The sequence below is a fragment of the Orcinus orca genome, chromosome 13 (genome assembly GCF_937001465.1).
Source record: "Orcinus orca chromosome 13, mOrcOrc1.1, whole genome shotgun sequence".
Taxonomy (NCBI): Eukaryota; Metazoa; Chordata; class Mammalia; order Artiodactyla; family Delphinidae; genus Orcinus; species Orcinus orca.
In genome coordinates, this window is record NC_064571.1 from 69,544,217 (window position 1) to 69,569,022 (window position 24,806).

Genomic DNA, 24,806 nt, shown 5'->3' on the forward strand with positions numbered 1-24,806 from the left:
GAAGTCTATTTCCTTCCCCTTGAATCTACGCTGGCCTTGAAACTTGCATTTACCAACAGAAGCAGCAGAAATTATTTTTGAGTCTATGTATTAAAAGGCCTTGTGGCTTCCAATTTTGCTCTTTTTGGACCCTGAGTCTCAAGGTAAGGAATCCCAGGCTTTTCATGTAGAGATAAAGGCTGTGTGGAGGGGCACCAAGGCACCCCAGTACCAAGTCCCCTGATATGGCATTTTAGACTCTCCAAGTCAATCCCAGACAACACTATGTGGAACAGAGACAAGATCCCTGAAGTCATCCCAAACTGCAGACTCACTGAATTGTGTGTAAGTAAATGTGAAACATAAAACTTTCCAAGACTTACTTAAGAAGAAGTAAATATGAATAATTCTATAACCATTAAAAAATTGAGTCAGTAGTCAAAAGTCCACCAAAAAATAATATTTCAGGCCTAAATGGTCTTATTGGTGAGTTCTATTACCAATTAAAGGAAAAAAATTTCCATTATTAAAAACTATTCTAGAAAAGAGAAAAATAGGAACACTCCCAAATTTATTTTATGAGAATGTATAACATTGGTATCAAAATCCAACAGTAGTGAGAGAAAGGAAAGTTATAGTTCAATCTCATTCATGAACATATAAGGGAAAAAAATCCTAAGCAAATGTTAGCAAACCAAATCCAGCAGTATATAAAAACAAAATACACTGCGACCAACTTGATTTTATTCCAGGAATGTATGGATGATTCAACATTAGAAAACCATTCAATAATAAATCTAAAAGGAAAAAAATAATACACTTATTTCCATAGATGCCGAAAAGACCCTCAACAAACTTTAAAGTTCATTCCTGATAAAAATAAAAACACTCAAGAAAACACAAATTTGTGGATACTTCTTTAATGTGAACACAGAAAACACACATATATGTGTGTGTATGTATGTATGATTCCCAAAATCCATCATCTAACTGAACAGGGAAAATGTGTTTCCTACTAAGATCAGGAACAAGGTGAGAATCCCCACTATCACCCTTGCTATTTAACATTGTATTGGAGTATTAGACAATGCAATCAGGAAAGAAAAGAAGTAAAGGCAGAAAAAGGAAAAATATCTCTATTCGTTGATAATGTGGGACTAACCATGAAAACTCTAGAGAATCAATGATAAAACTAATTCAAACAATGAAATAATTTAGCGAGATAGAAAGTATAAAATTAACATAGCAAAAAGTAAAAGCCTTCATATACATCAATGTATGGCCTGGCTTGGTTAGAAGATACAGTGGCCTATTTCTCTCTATTTTGCAAATTTATGGCAATTCCAATAAAAATACCAATACCTTTTTTTTTTCTAAAGCTAGGCGAATTGTTTCTAAAATTCATATAGAAAAATAAACATGCAAAAATAGCTATGAAATCCTGGAAAACAAGTGCAATGAAGGTAGGTGAAGTACATTGCAAAATGGCCACAAATCTCTCCTATCCTTGAATGTATGTCACTTTGCAGTACAACATTGCTGTTCCTCCCCAAAAGAGGAGAAGACTATTTCTCTACCCCTTAAACCTGCAGTTGGCCATATGAATTGCTTTGGTCAATGGGACATTATCAAAGATGATGCAAGCATGAGACTTGAAAATGTTGATGCTTTTGGAGCTTACCCTTTTTCGCTGCATTCTGGAACCTGAGACCACGTGGTCTTTAAAAAAAAAAAAAAGACAGCTTCCTTTGCAAGCAGAGAATTTAAAACTAAAATACTACTTCTCATCTGTGACATTTGCAAAAATTCTAAGGCCTGACAATACACTCTATTGTCAAGCTGTGGAGAAGTAGGCATTTTCATATATATTGCCAATGGGAATGTAAAATGGTATAATCCCTATGGTTGGGGGGAAATTTGGTAATATCTAGAAAAACTATATGTGTTTTTATCCTTTGACCCAGAAATCCCAGTTCTAGGAACTTACCCTAAGCTCTCCCTCCAACAACATGGATAAGACATATGTATACAACTGTTCATGACAGCATTACTTAAAGTAGCAAAATATTGGAAACAATCTAGTGTGCATATTGGGAGACTGGTTGAATATATATGGTACACAATGGAATATCCTACAGCTGGAAAAAAATAAAAAAGATTTCTGAACAGATATAATGTAATTTCAGGATATATTATTAAGTGAAAAGAAATCAAGATGAAAAAGAAGTTTATAGTAGATTACCTTTGTGCAAGAAGGAAGAAAATATAAGAATATATATTTGCAAAAAGAAACATAGAAAGGATATGACAATAATGAAATTGGTTACTGACAGGGATAGGTGGAAATGGGATGGATGGGATAGGGATGGGAATGACACTTCTCCGGGTATATCTTTTCACACAGTTTTGACTTTTGAACCATGTTAATGCTTTATATATTCAAAAACTAAAGTAAAATCAAGAATGGGAGAAACTTTATAAGTGAATAGAAACAGAGACAAATTTAACTATATGTCAAATACATAACATAACCACACAGAGAGAACAAAAGAAAAAGAGTTAATACAAGTGATTTTGATCAAAGTATTTTGATTATATACCCTGTGTGGGACATATTCTAAGGACAAAAGAACCACAAAGAGATTTCGAACTTTGTTTGTGGTGGTGTTATTGTTGCAGTAATTCCAATATTGTGTTGGATGTACTGTAGGATTCAGCAAATGAATAAATTTATCAATATTTTTGTAACCTCAGCTTACACTGTGGGATAAGGACAATACAAATCAGGAATAGAGGAAGGAGATAAAAGCCTAATTCTAACTAAAATTAAGAGATATCTGTATAAATTCATCTCATTAAAAAGAAAACAATATTTCTTGGCTCTGTCCACTGAGAGAACTTAGACATAATGACACTCCAGAAGCAATGAACACCCCTGGCATCTCGATCTTGGTTTCTAAATAAAATCCCCTATCAATTGGCACCTTAAAGACGTTGCTAATTGCATGGTGAGATAGGGAAAATAGAAGATTAGCCTGGAATAACTTGTTCCATAAAGCTAAAAAGTGCTTAAAAATTGATGGGGAAACAGGAATCAGCTTGAAGTGGCTCTCACTGGCCAATAACTTGAGCATCAAAATGAGTAATGACAGGACTGGGTTATAATATACTGATTAATAAAAGAATCCATATGTCCATTTTATATGAGAAAGATAAAACCTAAAAAGAGTGGGGCAGAGAAGAGAATTTTATTTTATGGAGGAATGCCAACTAACAATAGTAGGAGGAATGATAGCCATTTTAAAATCACCATCTTACACTCACCATGGTAATAATTCAGCCAAGCATCATCAATGGATGCTAAAAACCATTGGGTATAAGAACAGTCACTCGCTATCACAGTATCTCCCTACAGACAACTTATAAATCACATGGGGGGAGGTACCTTTACAAGGGAGAAATCTGGTAGACACCACCTTAACCAAATTATCAAATTTAACATCACCAATGAAAATATTTGCTAACGTCACATGTATCGCTGAATGTTACACATCAAGGACACAACATGATCTACATTGTATTTCTACCTGAAGAGTTTAATCTGATTCTAGCAACAAAGAAACAGTTTGGACCAATCCAAACTGCAGTGGGCACAGAAAAAGTCAGGCTCAAATTTTCAAGGACACACACACGCACACACACACACACACACACACAAAAGAAAGAAAGGGAAAAAAAGGCTAAAGAACTACTCTAGATTAAAAGGGTTTAAAGAGGCAGCACAGGTAAATGCAATGTGCAGTCTTTGGTGAATTTAACAAGCAATGACTGAAAAAAATGAACAAAATAATAAAACGTCAATTAACTTAAGTCACCATATTAGCAGATTAGAGTAAATCATACCATCATCTCAATAATGCAGAAAAATTTATTCAGCACCCACTTATGATTTTTTTTTTAAAACCGCTTAGCAAATTAGGAATAAAATAGAACTTTCTTAGTCTCATAAAGAGCATCTACAGAAAAGCCTGTAGCAAACACCACACTTACTGACGAAACATTAAACACTTTCCTTTTGAACTTGGGAATAAGACAAGAGTGTGTCCAACCGTCACTGCTATGAACAGTTGTAGTGAAGGCACCAGCCAGCACAGTAAGGCAAAAGAAAGAAAAGGCACACAGGCTGAAAAGAGAGCAACAAGACCGTCATCACTGGCAGGATTGTGTATACAGAAAATTCAAAAGAATATACAGATAACTTACTAAAATTTATAAGAGTTTAATTGGGTACAAAATTAAAAATTTCTATATACCAATAACATTTTCAAAATGACAATTTAACATTCCATTTATCATACACCAAAAGTATTAGATACCTAAGAATAAATTTAACAAAACATATGCAAGACCTCAGAGAAAATTATAAAGCATTGAGAGGCATTAAAGGTCTAATTATAAGCTCATGATTTGGAAGACTCAATATCGTAAAGATGTCTGTTTTCCCCTACTTGATTCACAGAATTAAAAGCGATTTCTATCAAAAGCCCAACAGGTTTGTTTTTTGGGGGGGTAGAAATTGACAAATAGTAAAATTTATGTGAAAGTTCAAAGCCAAGTCACTTCTAAAGAAGAAGAAAAGGTCTTCCCTGGTGGCGCAGTGGTTGAGAGTCCGCCTGCCGATGCGGGGGACGCGGGTTCGTGCCCCGGTCTGGGAGGATCCCGCGTGCCGCGGAGCGGCTGGGCCCATGAGCCATGGCCGCTGAGCCTGCGCGTCCGGAGCCTGTGCTCCGCAACGGGAGAGGCCACAACAGTGAGAGGCCCGCGTACCGCAAAAACAAAAACAAAAACAAAAAAAGAATAAAAAACAGAAAGACTTGTTTCTCACAAATAATAAAGCTTAGTACAAAACTATAGAATTAAGATAGTGTGCTACTGGCACAGGGATAGACAATGGGACAAATAAATCAAAACAGAGTTTTAAAACAGATGCATGCACGTATGAGTCCTTTATATATGAACAGAGGAGGCTCTTCAGAATGGTGAGGAAGCAACTGACTTTTCAATAAATGGTGCTGAGACAACCAGGTATCTTCATGAAAAAACACATAAAACTAGGTTCTCCTCTTACAGTAGTCACCAAAATCAATCCCAGATGTCTTTAAAAAGACCCAGTGAGAAAAGCAATTTATAAAGTTTTTAGAAGGAAATATAGGATAATATCTTCATGACCCTGAGGCCAGAGAGAAGTTCTTAAAGAAGACACAAAGAGCACAAACCAGAAAAGATTAAAAAAACTTTAGAAATGGACAGACAGTATACAGACAGACAATGGCCAGACCATAGATGACAATACACCTGTGACCCACACATCTGTAGTAGACGGGCAAGGAATCAGCCTAGAACAGTCAGGACTTGGCCCATGTCTGCAGCTCCCCAACTTTTGTCCCTGCTTCCAACTCAGGACCAACCAGAGAAAGCCACGTATGTTTCCCAAACCAATCATTTAAGATGCCTGGTTTCTAGTTAGCCACCTGCAGCTAGTTTCCCCCTGGCAACAGCCGCCAGTCAGAGCAGCCCTAAAGCCTTCCCCTTTTCCGTCGTCAAGCTTTCCCACTCCCCTGCCTGCCTCGGAGTCTCTGCCAAACGCAAATGATAGCAGCTTTTACCATAGCAACCTTGGAATACATGCCTCCGTTTGTTCTCATTTGGCTGGTCTCCCTTTACTTCCCCCCCAGATTAGGAAGTTTGTTCACTTAAAGTCTCCATAAAGAGAATGAAAGACAAGCTTCAGAAGATACTTGTTGGTTATACCAACAAACAGCAAGTGCTCAGCCCATATGAACAACTAAAAAGAAATCAGTGGGAAAAAGGACAACCTGTTGAAAAAAAGGGAAACACACTAGAACGGTCACTGCATGAAAGAATTCAAATGGTCCATAAACATAAAGATTCCTAAGCCTCAGGAGTAATCAGGAAAATGCAGTCACCAGTGCAGGAAGCAGAGCAGGCACTATCGTTCTCTCTGGCCTCGCATCCCACCCAGCGACTCAGAGAGGGCGACCGACATGTCCCAGGTAGGTAGCCGAAGCAGCGCTTGGACCCCAGCCAGGCCCCGGCCTCTGTCCCCGCCTCCTCCTCTCCCTCTGCGGGCTCCAGGGCAAGAGCTTTCTGACTCTGGGCCCAGGCCTCTCATTTGGAGACAGTTAAAAAATCATCTTTAAGGGACTTGCCTGGTGGCGCAGTGGTTGAGAGTCCGCCTGCCAATGCAGGGGACGCGGGTTCGTGCCCCGGTCCGGGAGGATCCCACATGCCGCGGAGCGGCTGGGCCCGTGAGCCACGGCCGCTGGGCCTGCGCGTCCGGAGCCTGTGCTCCGCAACGGGAGAGGCCGCAACGGGAGAGGCCGCAACGGTGAGAGGCCCGCGTACCGCAAAAAAAAAAAAAAAAAAAAATCATCTTTAAGGCCCTCTTCGGTTTAAAAGATCCCGCCTTTCTGAACAAAGGGAGGAAGGTAGAGCCAGGGGCTGGGAGAAGAGGGACAGAGGCACTGTCTTCTAACCATTAGCTCAGAAGAAATCCAAAGCCCTGGCTTGGAGTCCACTCGTTTCGGTCAGAGTCAGTAGTACTAAAGAACGCGGTGCAATCCTGTAGAATTCATCATCCTCAAATCTGCCTTCCTCTGCCCTTTCAGCAAAAACGAACAAAGCCCACGTAATGATCAAAATGTGCTTACCATTAGTGGTCATAGTGGTACTTTTCCATGTTAAGAAGCAAGGTCCAGGGAGGTAGGACTTGCCCAAGGCCACGCAGCACAGAGCACTAGAATCCGGGTCTTCACGACTCCTACACCTACGGCTTTTTGCTTCCCCACCACGGGGCTGTTGCCCGCCCACGCTTCTCACCTGTCCTAAGACCTGCCCATCCCTCACAGCTGTGGGCACTTAAGCTCAGCACTGCAGCCTGCTTATTCTCACCTGTGCGTTTCGTGCTCACTGAAAATTCCTCTCCCAAGCTCTGTGCCGAAGCAACATGGGACACCGGCAGGGCTGACCCATTGGTTGCCCTCTGAGCAAAAGGCAGACTTACCTCGCCCCAGCAGCAGCAGCAGCAGCCCCAGGAGGAAAGTGCGTGGCCGCAGCCCCATGCTGGAACCCTCCAGATGTCCGCGGACCGATGGGCTATCACTCTTCCTTCTGCTTTTATGCTCCTCTGTTGTCTGATAGGACGCCTGTCATAAATTTTACTGTCTTCACCTTTGAAAGGGGCAGTGACCAGCTGTAAATGATAAATATTAACATTTAGGTAGACGACTTCTCAAGGTAGATGGGTCAAAGATGGGTGGCATGTTCTAGACAAAGGCACCAGAAGACCAGGACCACACAGCCCCCTTCGCCTGGCCTTCCAGGATGGTGAGTGCCCAGAAATTGCTAGCGTCGGGGGACTGGAAATTGCTGGCACTGGGCTGCAATCCCAGGTCGGCCACAGCCGTCAGAGCTTGGGGGGCATCCCTTACGTTAGCCCCAGCTTTCCCGCTGTAAGCTATGGAACTAAAAGCCAGGAGAGGAGTGAAAGTACTCTGTAACAACTGTAAACCAGCCACCTTCTAATGTGAGATCTCTAGTGGGCAATGTGTTCCCACAGTGTCTCAGGAGTGCCTCTGGGTTCCCTAGCCTCCACGGCACAGAGAGGTTTTCTCCGAGCCCTGCGCCTAGAGCCGGGGTGGCTGGGAGTGTTGGGCTGAAGTGTGTGCCACACGTTTATTGTCTGCATGTTGAATTGACAGATGTTAGCCAGAGAGGTGAGCCATGGAACTCATCCGATAGAACTAGAAGTTTCCTTTGGGCAAACGAAGTCAGGATGCTGGGCTGGGTCCAAACTGGGCAGATGGCGCTGGAGTTTAAAGCCTGGGTGACAAGCCTTGAGGGGGTAAAGTTGAATTTTTTTCCTACAAGTATCAAGGAACAATGGTCTTTAGTTAATAGAACAAATATATTTAAATCATCCTTGCATTTTGGTGGCCCTTACGGCAGCAAGGCTGAGAGCCTGACTTCTGAGATCTAGCTAGGAGTCTGGAGTTGGTTTCCATCACCCAACCTCAGGTCTTGATCTGCTGACACTTTTCTCAAACGTTTAAAATCACAGTTGGGTTCTCTTAAGTGTAAAGTGAAGACTAAGTGGGCGGCCCCTTGTTTCTGGCTTCCAGATATTAAGATGTTGTTTTCCTTTTTCACCTGCTCAGAAAAATGTGGCTCGTGGGTGACCACTGGTCTAGCTGTGCCCAAGGCTCCGCCTCAGGGCTGCACGGAGGTCTCAGGTCACACCGAGAGTGTGGAGGCCCTGATACAACTTGACCAGCTGACCATCGGCTGGTCCTGGAGCCTGGCAGAGGGCGGCACACGAGGCAGAGGAGGAAGAAGAAGTAAACCCAAGGCGTGTGTGCAGGGGCCATTTGGACTAGATGCTTCTGAGCATCTGACACTTGTTATCTTCACCAGACTTCCCACAAAGCTCAATGAGAGACCCAAAGCTGCTGCCCTGCTACAAGGATGTCAGGAGTCCACTCAGCTCCAGGCCACCAACAGCTTCGAGGAGCATCCCTGAACCTACTTGGACTGAATGGGTGTTCATAGGTCCCCACTCATGCTTAAGCCAGTTGGAGGTGGGGTGGGAAGCGTGATGGGAAATGGGCAGAAATAGCCTAGCTCTGCAGTCTGTGTATTCCTTTCCGTCTCTTACTGCTTCTCTCCATGACCATTATGGCCCAGCTGGACTGGCACACATACCAACTTCTCACCTCTTTTCCATTTAGAAAAATTGAGAAATGACTTAAACACATATTTAACCTGTGTGAAGCATTTTTATATAGTACAGACTGAATTCTCTCTTAGATAAAAAAATCTTTGAGTCCTGTCAGTGCATCAAGGAATTCTCATCCACTGTGAGGCAGTGGGGGAATAACATTTTTGGGGGCATTCTTGTCATCCTCTGTGGTGTGCTCATTAGGTGTTAGCTTAATTAGCACTGATGACCTATGTGATCTATTAGCAGCTGTGAAAACAATGGACAAAGGACTTGTCAAAAGCCAGAGGCAAACTCCAAAAGCTTATAAGCTTCTCTGATTTTTGCCACTAAAATGTCCTACGAGGACATGTCCTAGAGAAGGTAAGATGCTTCACTTCAGACTTTAGCAACAATCAGCAGGTGTTCCTTTCGCGAAAGGCACAGGCCCATGAATTCAAATCTTTTAGGGATGGCAGTCCATGCCTTGGTCAGAAGGCATCTTAGTGACTAAAAAAGCTGAGAGTGTGCTGTTGTCCAAGAAACCACAAGGTGCCTGTGATTCTTTTTAATGGTTGTGAGCCGTAGTAAATAAAATTGTTCTCTTCTTTCAACAAAGGAAAACCTCATCCCTGGCTCCTGGGTGAGCTCTGCCAATGTGGTAGAATGTGTGCCTGTCATTTAGGACAAGTACCCACTGGTGCCTATCTTACAAAAGACCCATGGCTAGAAGAGGAAGGGTACACACCAGAACTGTGGCAGGGGTGGAACCAGGGGTGTCAATTTCAGAATAATCTGCACGGATACCACTCATGCCCTGAGAATTGTCTGCCCCAGTTTCAGCTTTTCTGAAGCACCTACTGGCCCTCACCATGACGGCCTCGTGTCACTCATTCCTGCATGGAACTAAGTCGCAGGATCCTGGTAGGCCTCCTGAGGGAGAAGTTGGGCCTTTCTCTTCCTGTCGTCTTGCCACCCCTGGCACCCCTCCCCACAGAGCACCTAGCTCGGTGTCCTGCACATACGAGGCCCTCAACAAATCTTCATTCATTGGTTAACTCTTCTCCAAAGGCAGAGACAACTGGTTTAACCAAGCCTGTGTTCTCCAAGCCCTTCCCAGCCACAGAAGGGAAAAGAGGCTTGGATTAGGCATCTCCAAACCTGAATGTTACCTAGATGCCAGTGTTCCTGTGGATACAAAACACAAGCCTGGATGTACACACACACACACACACACACACACACACACACACACACACGGGCAAAACACTGTCCAGTGCAAGTAACTGAGCAGATTTAGCTTCCCTGGGGCAGTGGATTTTCTTATAATCAATATACTAATGATAAGAAGAGTTTAATTAAGGAATGAACAAGTAAGAGACAAAATGAAGAAGGGACCAGCAATGCATGTCTAGAAAAAATACAATTTTCAAATATCACAGCATTAGTAATAAAAAAAAAAGGACAGGGCAAATCCCAGTAGAACATACACTCCATGAGACCTGTCCTCCTTGTTCTTTGCTATGTCCCCCACGGCTGGCACATTGCCTGTCATAGCAGGCATTCATTCAATGTTGGATGAATAAATAAATGAATGAAAGTCAGAATAAAAAGGAAAGAGACCAAGCCTACTATAAAAAGATCAGCTCAACAGGACAGAACAGAAAAGATGAAAGGGATACACATCATGTTTTAGGACAGAACACTGAGGAGAAAGAGACAGGCACAATGCTCTAATACCATGAAGCACGATGGGAAGCATCATGGGAGAAGCAACATTGAAGCTCACAGCCCATGGTCTTCCCCAAGGTCACACGATTATTCTCCCAGCTCCTTGGTTCTCAAGCCTGGCTTGCACATTGGAATCACCTGGAGAGCTTTCAAGAAAAATACCTGTGCCTGGGCTTTACCCTCGGACCTTCTGAATTAATTGGCCTAGGCTGGGAGTTGGCCATCAAGTTTAATGATGGATTCCAGTTGAGCCAGGCCTGCCCAGCACTGAGGGATGAAGAGGGCTTCATCTCTGCTGTTCTGGACGAGCCAAAGGTCCCTGGGACGTGGCTTGATGCCAGAACAGGCCACGGATGCTGACAAAGTCAGACTGACCTGGCAGCCTCTCCAGAGAGGAAACCCACAGGAACCCTGGGTAAAATGCTGGTGCTTCCCTCCGAGGTCAGGGAGTAGATGGGGAAAGGGCCTGGCGCCTGGAGAGGCCCAGTCATTGAGCACCAGGGTGTGTGGGCTACAGTTCCAGAACAGCCATGGTGCCCGTTACCACCTGCAGGCTTTTCCTCTTCCTTGCATCTTGGTTTCCCGGCCTGTGAGACTGATGGCATGAATTCCATGTTCTCACGTGCAGTGTGAAGAACTGGACAACAGCCGTTGGGGAAGGGGTGAGACGAGCTGCCTACTTCAAGCATATAGGGTACCTCTCTCCCGCACAAACCTTTGTGCAGAGAAGGGCACCGTCACCAACTGGCCACCATTTACAGATGGGGAGCATGTGGCCCCCACGGCATGAGCCCTGACATCCTCCAAATCACACGCTGTTCTGCTTGTTGGTCCCTCTCTCCCCTCTCTCATCCACCATCTCCAGACTCTGAGCCCCCCAGACCCCCCAGTGCTTCCCAACCTTTATGCCTCCCAGCACACGGAAGATGGTGGTATTTGCACAACACAGAGTCTGCGCAGATGGGGCGATCTGCAGCCTTAGGTGATCAGCCAGACAGCCCCCAAGCCCCTTCCCACCCTCCCCCACCCCGAGCAGGGCTTGGGGGGTGTCGTCAATGCGTTTCCCCATCTGTACACCTTAGTGCACCTACACCCAGGTGAAGACTTGAACAGCATTTGCTGAGCACCTACTAGGTGCCAGGCATGTTCTAATCAAACTCATAAATGAATTATCTCATTTAATATCAGCTACATTCATGAGGCTTAAAAGCCTTGACTAAGGTCACCCAACCAGTAAGTTGTAAAGAGGAGGTTCTGACCCACGTCTTCTACCTCCACAGCTGTGAGTTTCTCCCAGGCGTGACTGAGAGATGAGCCTGATGAAATGGTCTTAAACACCTTTCCGGAGGGAAACCCGGGAAGGAGTCTGATTGTGCGTTGGTGGAGGGCAGCCTCTGGCTCATGCACCCAGCTGGGCAGGAGAGTCTGGCAGTACGACCATTCCCTCCTGGGCGCTGGGTCTGAGCGGGCCACCCAGCCTGACCGCCTCACGGCCTGGGCTCCGGGTACCCACTAACCTGTGGAGGCCATCTCAGGAGGACCAGAGAACCAAACAGGGATGCTCTGCTCCATCCCAGTCGGTGGATGCCCGGCTGTGACCTCCTTTCCCCTCCTCGGGAGAATCCCACCCAGAGGCAGGAAAGCAGCAGGGATTAGGTCAGAACTGGTCAGAGAGCACCTGAACCTTAGCGGCCATCTAGTCAGTCCCCTCCACCCCCATTGTACAGAGGGGGAGACCGAGGCAGAGAAAGCCAGAGGGCCAGTCTGTGACTAAGGGTCTTGGATTCCCTGATTCAAGTCCAGGGCTCTTTCCCCATTCATCATGTAGGGCTGAATCACCCCGACCACTTGCAGCAATGGAATTTTTAGGCCAGTTTTACTGATAAGAAATGAAAACCCAGAGAGGATTAGTAACTTGCCCAATTGCTCAGCTACTCAGGGTAGAACCCAGAGTGCTTGCCCTCTCTACCACAGCCCAGGAGTGGTCAGGTTCAAGTCAGAGACACTCGACACAGACCCTGCACTAGCAGATACCAACATAAAAACCAGGGCCCGCATCTCCATTCTGGGAAGAGGGTTCCCATGGAGACAGGTCGGCCAGCATGGCCAGTAGGCACTGGAACACAGGAGAAGCTCTTCCCTGGATCTTCCAGAGCTGAGATCCCCGGGGCAGGGCCGGGGGAGTGCCCTGGGGAGAGAAGTGGTGTGAGAGTCCTCTGCCCACTGAGGGGGGTGCTCCTGAGGGAACTGTGCCATGTGGCTAAGATTTCCCTTACTCCATTTCTTTCGCATCCTTTGAGAGTTATGATCTGTTCCTCAAATCCAAAGGGAATAACCACAGTCTCCTGGCCTTTCCTGGGAACCTCGCGTGCTTAGGACCATGCCGGGAGGATCCTGGTTCCTGCAGCCCCTCGTGGCCTGACCCCACATGCTTCCCTGGCCTGTGTTCAGAGTGGACCACCTGCTAGGAGGGCTTCTTCCGGACCACGGATCCAGAGACGGAAGAGCGCCTCTCTACCACCAAATCGGGGCAGCTTACCGGCTGTCGACGTCTCTCCATCCGCACTGCTGATCCAGGCTGGGGCCTCTGGGCCTTGGGCTGTGGGGCAGGAGACGGCTGTGGCCTGGCGTCACCAGCTTGCTGTGGAGCTGGGCCGTCAGCCACCCTCACACACGCTGCACGCAGTGTTGACAGCCTTAGTAATGACGACGATGCACAAGTGTGCCTGCTTGGCCGGCTCCCTGTTTACCTGTGATGGGCATCACCTGGGGAAGAGGGCCGTGCAAGGGGGCTGGGAGTGGGAGGGGGCCGGCCTTCCGTCCCAGGGCGCCGATGCAGACGGGCCTGCTGGGCCAGGTGGGGCTGGGCAGGCAGATCTGCGCTGGGCTCCAGTCATCAGCGCAGCCAGGTCTAGATGAGGCACAGCCCCGCGGAGCTCTGTCACCTCAGGCTCTGTGTCCCAGGGAGCGCCTGTGTGCCTCTCTTCGGGGCACTGCTGGCTGAGGCAGGCCAGCCTGTACTCCTTTCTTCTCTCCCTGATTCTGGAAGGACCTTCTTTGTAACTGCAGGGTTATAACCTGTTAGAACCCAGAAGAGAAAACCTGAGGAAAAGGAATTTTCAAATTCCTAATTTTCTCCATTCTAATCCACGTACATTTTCATACTGTAACATCTCTGAAGACAGTCTCTAAGAAACCACAGAAATGTTTAGAAGCTTGCCCAAGATCACACGGAGAGCAGGTGGTGAGACCAGATTTTTAATACTGTTTTTTCTGCCCCAAAGGCCAGTCCTCAGCCCAAGACACAATACTTCCTTACTTTTGTTCATTTCCGTTTGTTCCTTGATTGACCCTCGTAGGCCTCTTAGGGGCCAAACACATGTGACCAGGAACACCCAGGGCTGTAGGCCTTAATCCCAGGCTCTCCAGAGAGCGGCCGGAAGCTCAGGGTGGTCTCCATGGAAACCCCGGACGCCTCCTCCTACGCCCCACTCCCTTTCATCTTTGCTCTGGGAGCCACCTGGAGCCAAGTTGCCAATTGTTCCTCTCTGCAGACATTGAGATCCAGGTTTTCTTAAGCAGAGCGAGGCTCCAGGCTCTTGACCTGTAGCATCTCTCGCCTGGATTCCTGGACCAGCCCCTGCAGGCTGGCCACCACAACCCCTCGCCCATCCCCGAGGGGGTGACCTTTTAAAACCCTTTCCCCTCGCTCATCTCCCCTGCCCTCCACCGTGGCTTCTGCTCCTGTCACTCTAGCAGACATACTCTAAGATCAACAATTTGTTTAATCCAGTGGATGGTGAGGCCCTCAGACCTCGTCCTACCTGACATCTCAGCAGCATTTAACGGCTGACTGCTACCCTTCTTCTCAGAAAGTGCTGTCCTGGGCCTGCATGTCTAGTTTCCTGCTTTCTTCTCTCCAGTTCTTCCTTTTCAGCCTCCTTTGCCAGCTCCCCCTCTGCTTCTGGAGCTCCTCAACACTCTGGCCTGGACCTTCCTCTTTCTCTCTCTGTCTCCCAAGGTGATCTCACCCCCCAACCACACACACACACACCCACGGCTTCATTTAAAATCTGTGCATCACTGACTCCTACCTTTCCATTTCCAGCCAGCCCTCTCTTTCAACCTTCAAACCCCATAAACTTATTGATTCATTGACTCAGCATCTCTACTTTGATGCTTCATAGGACTTCAAACTCAAGGGGTTAAGAACGGGCCGTATGCTCTTCCTGGCACTCATTTGCACTCCTACAGGAAGTGGCAGCAGTGGTTGTAGACAGACCCAAGAATGATTCTTGAAAGCTTGATCTCCTCAGCCCCAACAGATCATTCATTGCTGAGTCCCATCAATTCTAGACCCTCAATCACCTCGTGAGCTCACTCATCGTTCTGTCTTCACCGCCCCACCCCGGGCCCATGTCACCATCTCTGCTCCCCTGAATGGCTGTAATATCCGCTCCATGTCCCCTCTTGCTTGTTCCAATCTTGTTTGGTTTTTTTTTTTTCACACAACAGCCTGAAGGATCTTTTCAAAGTGCAAATCTGATGTCACACCCTCGTATAAAAGCCTTTGACAGCTTCCCACTGCCCTTTGGACGAAGTCTAACCATCTTGGCGTGCTGTCTAAGGCCCTGCATGTCCCCCTCCTCCCTCTAGGCTTAAGCCCTCCTCTACCCTTTTGCTCGGACCCCAGGCTTGCTGGGCTCCTTTCACTTCCTTGAACGTGTCATCCTTTTTGCCACCTCAGAGCCTTAACACATGCTGTTCCCTCTGCCTGGAACTCTCAGGCCACACCAATCCCCTTCCCACCCCTTGGCCTCACTAGCTCTCCTTCCAGGCTCAGCATAAATATTTCTTCCTAAAATGCTTTCTCTGGCCCAGCGAGTGTCAGGCCCTGTCTCATGGTTCCCTGGCCTTGCTTCTCCTCCAATATTCAACACACTTGGAATTGCTCGTTCAAGGTCTATCCTGTCTTTCTGATTGCAAACTCCAGTAGGGCAAGGGCCAAATGGTTCTCTGCTGTGTCCTTAGTACTTAGCACAGGGCCTGATGTCAGCAGATGCTCAACAACTGCTACATTGATGAAAATACCCAGCCTGGCTCCAGTCACCCTCCGGAGCCCCTGGTGAACAGAAGCCAGTGCTACCTCATGGCAGATTAACTGCTCCTGCCCTCTCTGTAGCTGTGTTACATCACTTACTTAACTTTGTCAGCCATCCAAACATGGGCCTATTGGAACCGCCTGCACAGTCTCTGCAAAGTCCCATTGCAGCTTTGCACACAGGAGGAAGCTGTGTCCCAAGAATTGCACTCTTGGGACCAAGAACAATACATCACCACACAAAGGAAGGGAGCCCTGCTTGGTCTCTGTCTGGCCCAGGTGTCCTCCTATGCTTGAGAAATCTCTCAAAATAATCCTCCTAAAAAAAACCCCAGGAAAATCTGAAAATTTCCCAGTCTTATAACTGATGGATAGTGAGCCAATCAAGGACTGGCAAATAGATTTGAAGGTCTATCAGAGTCTCCCCTGTTTCCAAGATCCCCCCGAAGAAAATGCTTCCCGATCGGAGACTGCCAGCATTTCCTCTTTCTTCCCCTATGAAACTTATTCTCCTTTCAGACACCTTTGAACCCCTGTGGAAACTAAAGTGACTGCAGACGGTTCCCTGTGGCTGCAAGTTTATAAAGAAACAGCCTTGACTAATTTTCTCTTGGGTTTTGTTTGATTTTTTGACTGCAATCTTGGTGCCATGACTCAGCTCCAGCCTGACCTGCCTGTCACTGTGGACCGTGACTCTTGTCCAGGTGTGGTGTCCTCGAGCCTCACTGCCCATGGACCATCGTCCATATCAACAAGTCCGTTTACGCGGGACCTCAACTCCGCTCTCCTTTAGGTTCCTTGGCCGTTTTACTCACTTGTCGAATACTGGGTGTTTATATTTGGCTAGGGTTCCCCTTTAGAGCTGCGTCCCTTTGCTCTGTCCTGTGTGCTCGAGTGTTATTTTGTCGAGAGGAGGAGGACCACAGAGTGGAACACAGGCCTCATTCCTGTAAGCTGGCTGTTTGAACCAGCCTCACAGAACAGGGAGGTGGCAGTTCTCTGCAGATCAGCACCCTCTGAGAGCAAACTTTGCTGTAAGTCACCAATAAAGCCAGAAAAAATGTCCTCCCATCCTGGCTGTTTGTCCTGAGACCTTGATTTTGATTCGAAGAGAGCATTCTCTCTCTCTGATATATTCTACCTGCCAGGGACTCTGGTCGTTGGGTCTGTGTTCAGAGGCAGCTGACCATTAGGTCAGGGGCCCGAGACAGAAGATTGTAAGAGCAACTTCAGTTGACTTGTAACTTTCAGCTGACAGCAGCCAGGAGTCTTCTCAATCCAACCTGTGTCCCCTCTAGCAGAACTTCACCAAGGATGACCTGGGCCTTCAATGGACACTTTGGGGAACACTTAATTTTTTCCTTTAATTGAAGTATAGTCACTGCACAATATTATATAAGTTACAGGTATACAATATAGTGATTCACAGTTTTTAAAGATGATATTCCATTTATAGTTATTATAAGATATTGGCTATCTTCCCCATGTTGTACACTTCATCCTTATAGCTTATTTTATACCTAATAGTTTTGTACTTCTTATTCCCCTACCCCTATATTGACCCTCCCTCCCTCCCTCTCCCCACTGGTAACCACTAGTTTGTTCTCTATATCTGTGAGTCTGCTTCTTTTTTGTTATATTCACTAGTTTATTGTATTTTTTAGATTCCACATATAAGTGACATCATACAGTACTTGTCTTTCTCTGTCTGACTTATTTCATTTAGCATAATGCCCTCCAAGTCCATTCATGTTGCTACAAATGGCAAAATTTCATTCTTTTTTTTTTTTTTTCGCAGTACGCAGGCCTCTCATTGTTGTGGCCTCTCCCGTTGCGGAGCACAGGCTCCAGACACGCAGGCTCAGCGGCCATGGCTCACGGGCCTAGCTGCTCTGTGGCATGTGGGATCTTCCCGGACCGGGGCACGAACCCATGTCCCCTGCATCGGCAGGCGGACTCTCAACCACTGAGCCACCAGGGAAGCCCAAAATTTCATTCTTTTTAATGGTTTAGTAGTATTCCATTACGTACATACCACATCTTTATTCATTCATCTGTTGGTGAACACTTAAGTCACTTCCATACCTTGGCAATTGTAAATAATGCTGCTATGAACATTGGAGTGCATGTATCTTTTTTAAAAACTAAATTTATTTATTTATTTGTTTATTTTTGGCTGTGTTGGGTCTTCGTTGCTGCACATGGGCTTTCTCTGGTTGTGGCGAGCGGGGGCTACTCTTTGTTGTGGTGAGCAGGCTTCTCACTGCAGTGGCTTCTCTTGTTGCCGGACCATGGGCTCTAGGCACGTGGGCTTCAGTAGTTGCACGTGGGCTCAGCAGTTGTGGCTCGCGGCTCTAGAGCACAGGCTCAGTAGTTGTGGCTCACGGGCTTAGTTGCTCCGCGGCATGTGGGATCTTCCTGGACCAAGGCTCGAACCTGTGTCCCCTGCATTGGCAGGCAGATTCTTAACCACTGCGCCACCAGGGAAGCCCCTGGAGTGCATGTATCTTTTTGAATTAGGGGTTTTTTTTTTTTCAGATATATATCCAGGAGTGAAATTGCTGGGTCATATGGTGATTCTATTTTTAGTTTTTTGGGAAACCTCCATAGTGTTTTCCACAGTGACTGCACCAATTTACATTTCTACCAACAATGTACGAGGGGGAAACACTTGATTTAAGTAGAACTGCTCATTTGAGAGGTACCTTAGAACAAGACCAGAATAAAATTCCTCAGGCCCAATGAGCAGTGTTTATTGATTGGTACCCTGACGCTTCTAAGCAGAATTCCAGTTCTTCAAATTTTTTTGGTCAAGGGTCCACAAGGAACTTGATGACTCAAAATGTAAAACCATCTGGGATAAAACCGCCTCTCTCACGAACCCCCCCACTTCTAACACCCGCCCGCTCTTCATCATACACTCTCTACCACTCACACAGATCTGACCCCAACCCCTCTACCTCTTCCTTCCCCTTGTCTGGATTTCTTGCGTTTCTCTTAACGAGCCCCTTGACACTCCAAAACATCAGTTTCCTTTAAAAATACATCCTGTTTGAGACTCACACATGCCACCTGCCATAGAGTTTAAACCCTGATCTCAGCACAGCCAAGAACGATTGCCCAAGATTTCTCCAAATCTTGACAAGACAGACACCTCCTTTCTGAAGAATCTGGAATCTCCCAGGAGCCTATAAGCCAGGCTTGCCAGATCTCTACCAACAAATTCGCATGTTGGTATGAAGATTAAAGGCTAAATTAGCAATGAAAAAGGCAAAATGGACCGATCCAGGGTAAGACTCAAGGAATCCCAGCATGCATGCTAAACCAGCAGCATCGAGAAAGCCCAGAAAACGGGTCAGAATTGACTAAAAGTGATTTCTGGACCTCCCCTGTCCAAATTGATTGGCATCAAGAGAACGAGAAGACAAGCCACAGACAGGAGAAAATATCTGCAAAAGACATATCTGATGTAGGACTGTCATCTTAAATACATAAAGAAATTCTTAAAACTCAACCATAAGAATATGAACAATCTAATTAAAAAATTGGACAAAAGACCTGAATGGATACCTCACCAGAAGACATACAAATGGAAAATGAGCATATAAAAAGATGCTTCACATCCTATTTTTAGGGAAATGCAAACTAAAATCCACCACACACTTATTCTAGCCAAAATACAAACACTGACAACATCAAGAGCTGGTGAGAATGTGGAGCAACAGGAACTCTTATTCATGGCTGGTGGGAGTTCAAGATGGTACGGCTTCCTACAAAACTAAACATACTCTTGCCCTACAATCCAGCAATCGCAGCCCTTGATATTTACTCACGAGAATTAAAGATTTATGTCCACACAAAAACAGCACGTGGATGTTTATAGCAGCTTTATTCACAATTGCCCAAACTTGGAAGCAAACAAGATGTCCTTCAGTGGGTGGACTGAGAAATAAACTGTGGTACATCCATACCATGGAATATTATTCAGTGCTAAACAGAACTGAATGATCAAGCCACAAAAAGACACGGAGGAACCTTAAGTGCATATCACTAAGTGAAAGAAGCCAAAATGAAAAGGCTACACACTGTGTGATTCTAGCAATGCGACATCCTGGAAAAGGCAAAACTACGGAGACGGTGAAAAGCTCACTGGTTGCCAGGGGTGTCGGGGGAGAGAGGGATGAATAGGCAGAGCACAGAGGATTTCTAGGGCAGTGAAACTATTCTGTATGATGTCATGACGCTGGATACATGTTATTCCACATTTGTCTAAACCCCAGATTGTACAACACCAAGGATGAATCCTAATGTAAACCGTGGACTCTGGATGATCACGCTGTGTCAATGTTGGTTCACGGACTGTACTGGACGTACCACTCTGGGTGGGGGGGATGCTGATGGTGGCGGAAGCTGTGCGTGTGGGGTCCAGAGGATGTATGGGAACTCTCTGTACTTTCTTCTCAATTTTGCTGTGAATCTCAAACTGCTCTGAAAAATAAAGTCTATTTAAAAAATTAAAGAACATAAAAATTGATTACATCTTGATTCGGTGTAGTAAGCAGAGAAAAGATGAATCAAAAGGGAGATTTTTAGAGACAGACTAGAAATTACTTTCCAACAAGATTCAGGAGTCAGTCTCAATGCTGATATAACAGCAGTCCTCTCAAACCTGAAATCAGAGACCCAGTTTGCAAGCAAAAAGGAGAATGGGAGATAGCCCCACTGTCTAAACTATAGCACCTAGTGGAATACTTTGAAAGGACTTTGAAACAGAAACGATATAAAATGTAAAATAAATGCATGACTTTGCAGATGAAACAATTAGATGGTCTAATTCTAATTGGCCTCGGATTGATAAAGATGCCCAGAAATACTGTAAACAGAAGGGACACTGGGACGAAAAGACCAAGCTTACGTCTTGTTAGGGGAACCCCCTTCCAGGTGTCTGATGCAGTTGCCTAGAGGCAGGCCTCCTTCTAGGTGACACTGCCTGCTCTGAATCCCTTGCAGCTTGGCTCAGGCGGCCTGACTGGAAACAGCTGCCTTCTCTTGGAGGCCCCTAGGCCAACTGTTGCCTAAATTATGGCTGAGACGGAAGCACTGGATCTGCAGCTGGACCTCACAAGCCCTGCCAACCCTCTGCCGACTGTCTTCTGGGCTCGATACACCCACGGCTGGGGTCAAGCCCCTGGGCTTCCCCAGCTGCCATGCGTGGTCCTGGGGAACCACTGTGTTTTGCATCCAAGTTTTCAGGCACACTCTATATACCAGCCTCACTTAGCCTGGCAATAGTTGGCTGAAGGTCAGTGTGTACATAGGATGGTCGAAAGGACATTAGGATGGAAAGAGGGCTTAGAGGATCTAGTTTTCCACTCAAAAAAAATACAGTCCAGGACCAGCAACCCTGGCAGCATGTGGGAGCCTGTTAGAAATCTGGGCCCTCAGGCTCACCCAGGACCTACTGAGTCAGGAAGCAGATTTTAAGGAGGTCCCCAGATACTTTGTGTGCACAGTAGGATTTAAGAAGCCCTGGTCTAGAACAGTGGTTCTCAAAACTTGCTGCATATTAGAGTTGCCTGGGGCACTTTAAAAAATGACTAAGAGCCCTGACCTAGGCCAATAGAATCAGAATCTCTAGGAGTGTGGCCCAAGCACTGTTCTTTTTGGTGTTATTGCATTGTGTTGTTGTTAGTCATGTTGTTTAGAGTTTCCCAGGTGGTTTAGATGAGTAACCCCCAGACTGAGAACCTGGAGCATCCCAACCCTTTTATTTCAGAGGAGGGAAAACAGAGGCCCAGAGAAGGTGAGTGGGCTCAAGCCCCGGGCTCCCGACTGCTGGTGCAGAGCTCCCCTACCACCCCGACTTGTGTGCCTTCTCATTACCACGTGAGCCTTGTCGGAGCCCCTCTTGTGTACTGGGACTTGCCAGCATTGACCCCTGTAGCTTCCCAGCTCTTCTGAACAAAGCATCTGTTGTTTGAAATACTGGAAAGTCTGTAACTGTCCATCACCAGGGAAGTGGTTGAATAAGTTGTGGTATGGCCACGCTATGGAATACTACACAGTAATGAAAAAGAATGGGGTGGCCCACACCAACCAACAAAGCTTTGCAGGGTATAATGTTGAGTAAAGAAACTAAGAAGATAAAGGTATATATTGTGAGAGCTCTTTTTTGTGAAAAGAATAAGAAAAAACAACCAACTAACCAACCAACCAATAAAATACTATATTTTTCCTATAGGACTGGTGGAGCCAGAGGGACCCTGTGTGACCAGGCTGAGGAGGTGTGGCCTGTGGCAGAAAACCACAGGGAAAATAACCTCAGTGCTAGGAGAGGCTCCAAAGTGACCACAGACTCCTCCACCAGAGAATCTGGTACCTGAAGGCAGGGCACCACGGGGAGATACAGTTGTAAAAAGTCCAGCAGGCCCTTCCCTGCCCTCCCCCACCTTCCACCCAAGAGCACCAAGCTCTCCCAGAATGGGGAAAGGAGATGGAGACAGAAGCGGACCACTTCCCCCGTCCCACAACTTTCCCAGGCTGACTGGAAGGAAGCTGGGCATTTTGATATCTCTCCCACAGGGCTGGATATCTTATTACATGAGAGTGACCAGAAAATCAGTAGGAGCTGCCTGGGGCTTCCCGGCAGGGAGAATGGACACAAAGAAACATCTGCAGGGGCTGATAAGAGAATAAAGGTGCTTCCTTCATGTGCCATGTGTCCAGCCCGTGAAGCACCGGGTCACCTGGGTTTCATCTGCCCCACAGCCTGGTGACCAGAACTCAGAAGCATCATCCCTGAGGGTGGCCTAAGAGCAGCACGTGCTTCGTGAGCCACTTCTACACACGCCGTGAGGCCCTTGACCTCACGGAGCTTGTATTCTAGGCAGGTAGAGAGGGAAACGTGAATTCGTTTTACAAATGCACATAAGATGATGATATGAACACATGTGGCCAGGGGACCTCTCCCAGGCTGATTTCAAGGCTCTGTGATTAGTGGGATCCTGGGAAGAGCCAGGGTGGCGACCATGCAGAGGGAAGGGAGGCTGAGGCAGGGGAGGTAGGAGGGGCTATTCAAGCCTCGTAGGCCTTGGTCCTATCTGGGTCTTTACCTTGTAGGCCTTGGTCACGTCTGGGCCTTTACCCTAAGAGAAACAAGGAGCTAATAAAGGGTCGCAAATGGGAAAGTGACAGGATCTGCCTAATATTTTAAAAAGGGGACTGATGGCTGTGTGGAGTAGGGACCATAGGGAGACAAGGAGGGGCCCAGACAGGAGGCTCTTACCCTCTGAGCAGGAGGTGGAGGAGGCCTGAAGCCAGCGGATGGTGGTGGGGATGGAGAGAAGCGGGTAGAGAGATGTTCAGGAAGTAAAGCCAATGGATTACGCGTAAGAGGGGAGAAAAAACAATGCCTCAATTTCTGCCCTGTGCACTGGCATGGACAGTGGTTCGCGCACTGGGTAGGGACCACTAGGCAGGGAGGAGGTTTTTGGAGAATGCTGAGGGAGATCATATGTTCAGGTATGGACACTCGGGAGATGCCAAAGAGGCAGCAGATAAAGGGATCAAAAACTCTGAAGAGAATTCTGGGCCAGAGTTATGCGGAAGTCAGATGGCCATTCCAGGTGTGGTGGGATGAGTCTGCCTAGGGAGAGAGGATGGGGGAAGGGGAAGAGAAACATCTAATGACTGCATCCTAAGGAATGCTGGTATTTAGTGGGCAGCTAGAGATGGAAAAACCTACAAAGGAGACAAAGAAAAACTAGCCAGAGAAGTAGAAGGTTTATGTCATGGAGAGAAGAGTGTTTCTAACATGGAGGTGCTGCTGAGAAGACACGGATCTGAGACCTGGGAAATTGGGTTCTAGCAGAGGGGGCTGTTGCTGGTCTTCATGCTGTACCTTGGAGTCTTGGCTCAGCTCTGTGCCCCTGGGGACACCTATGCCCCACCTGAGACTTTTGTTTACCAGTCAATGGAGGAAGAAGGTTGGATCATCACCAAGGTCCCTTCCAGCTAAGCATCATTCCAGAGAAACATCATGGTGGAGGCATGCTTCAGCTCCTGCCTGGCCCTGCTCCCCACCTGCATCTCACCACATCCTCTGGGTATGTTTTGTGGTCACATTCCTAGAGCCACAGGGCCCATGTGTGGGTGGAAGGGAATTCCCATTCATTTGATGTTCTGTGAATGCTGGGCCTTCTATGAGCCAATCTTAGGTATTATGTGGGAGACAGAAAAGATGTAAGATGTAATCCCTACCCTTAAAGATCTCATCACCTCTTTGGGGAGATAAGATGAACATACACAAAAAATGAAGCCTAGAGACTGTATAAGTAAAAGGTAAGAGCATGTAAGGGTACACAGAGCCGCCAGGCAGAGGACGAAGGGTGGGACCCTGCGGGAAAGCTACCTAGAGTAGGCAAACCTTGAGCCAGGTCTGGAAGAAGTGATGTGCGCTCACCGGAAGAGCTTGGGCAAAGGCATGGAGGAGAGCCATGAGCAGACTGATAGAGGGTTGGCAGGTCTGACGGGATGGGGTGGGGATTCCCAGAGATGGGGAGGCATGGGCGTGGCTGCTTGCATCCGGGTCCAGGGCACAGAGCCTGGCCCAGGGCAGAGCCAGCACTACAGGTCCAATATGCCTCACGGGACCTGTGAAAGCAGATATCATCCCGTGGGGACCTGCTCCCCCAAGGGTGACTTCAGGCCTGAGCGAGATACATGGACGTACAGACTCACAGCGCGTCACAGCCAGGGCTGGGACTGAGGAGAATATCTGAGAATTGACTGTGCTTCTCACCAGACCCTCTCCCTTCCTCATTCCCCCAACCCAGCCAACAGAGGGTCCTTTCTCACTCTGACCGTTCACAAGCCCCCTCCTCCCTCTTCTCATCGGCCTTGCACCCGGCCTCTCGCTCTCTGCCCCAGGGTGGTGGGTACTGCTGGGTTCCTCCCTGACGGCTGCCTGCTGCACCTTCAGCCCAAGACAGTGCAGCTCTTCTCCAAGAAACTCCACTGCCCACACGAGGAAGGCGACTCCTCCCCGCTTCCCCTCACCTCCAGCTCACGTGTCCCACTGCCCTCCTTTCTCCTCGGTCTTGGTTTGCTTCTTCCCTTCTCTTTATCATTGGGCCTCCTGCCTCCATCAGGGATTCCCTTCTGGTAGGGACACAAGCCCCTGGCCCAGGCCCTCAAGCCTTCCACGATGAACCCAAGCCT

General features: G+C 47.0%; 1 protein-coding gene across 6 annotated transcripts in view; it reads right to left on the reverse strand.

Moving 5' to 3' along the window:
* PLB1 (phospholipase B1) overlaps nucleotides 1-24,806 on the reverse strand; it is a 184,447-nt gene that overhangs the window by 122,865 nt on the left and 36,776 nt on the right. For 5 of the 6 annotated variants that reach the window (XM_049696313.1, XM_033425198.2, XM_033425196.2 and 2 more), the window contains 2 exons: nucleotides 13,026-13,564; nucleotides 7,064-7,252 (listed from right to left, as the gene is read on the reverse strand). In XM_049696313.1, the coding sequence (XP_049552270.1) occupies nucleotides 7,064-7,121 (58 nt within the window). In that variant the 5' untranslated portion in view covers nucleotides 7,122-7,252; nucleotides 13,026-13,564. The remainder of the gene's footprint in view (nucleotides 1-7,063; nucleotides 7,253-13,025; nucleotides 13,565-24,806) is intronic. The other variant, XM_033425195.2, reaches the window with a different exon arrangement.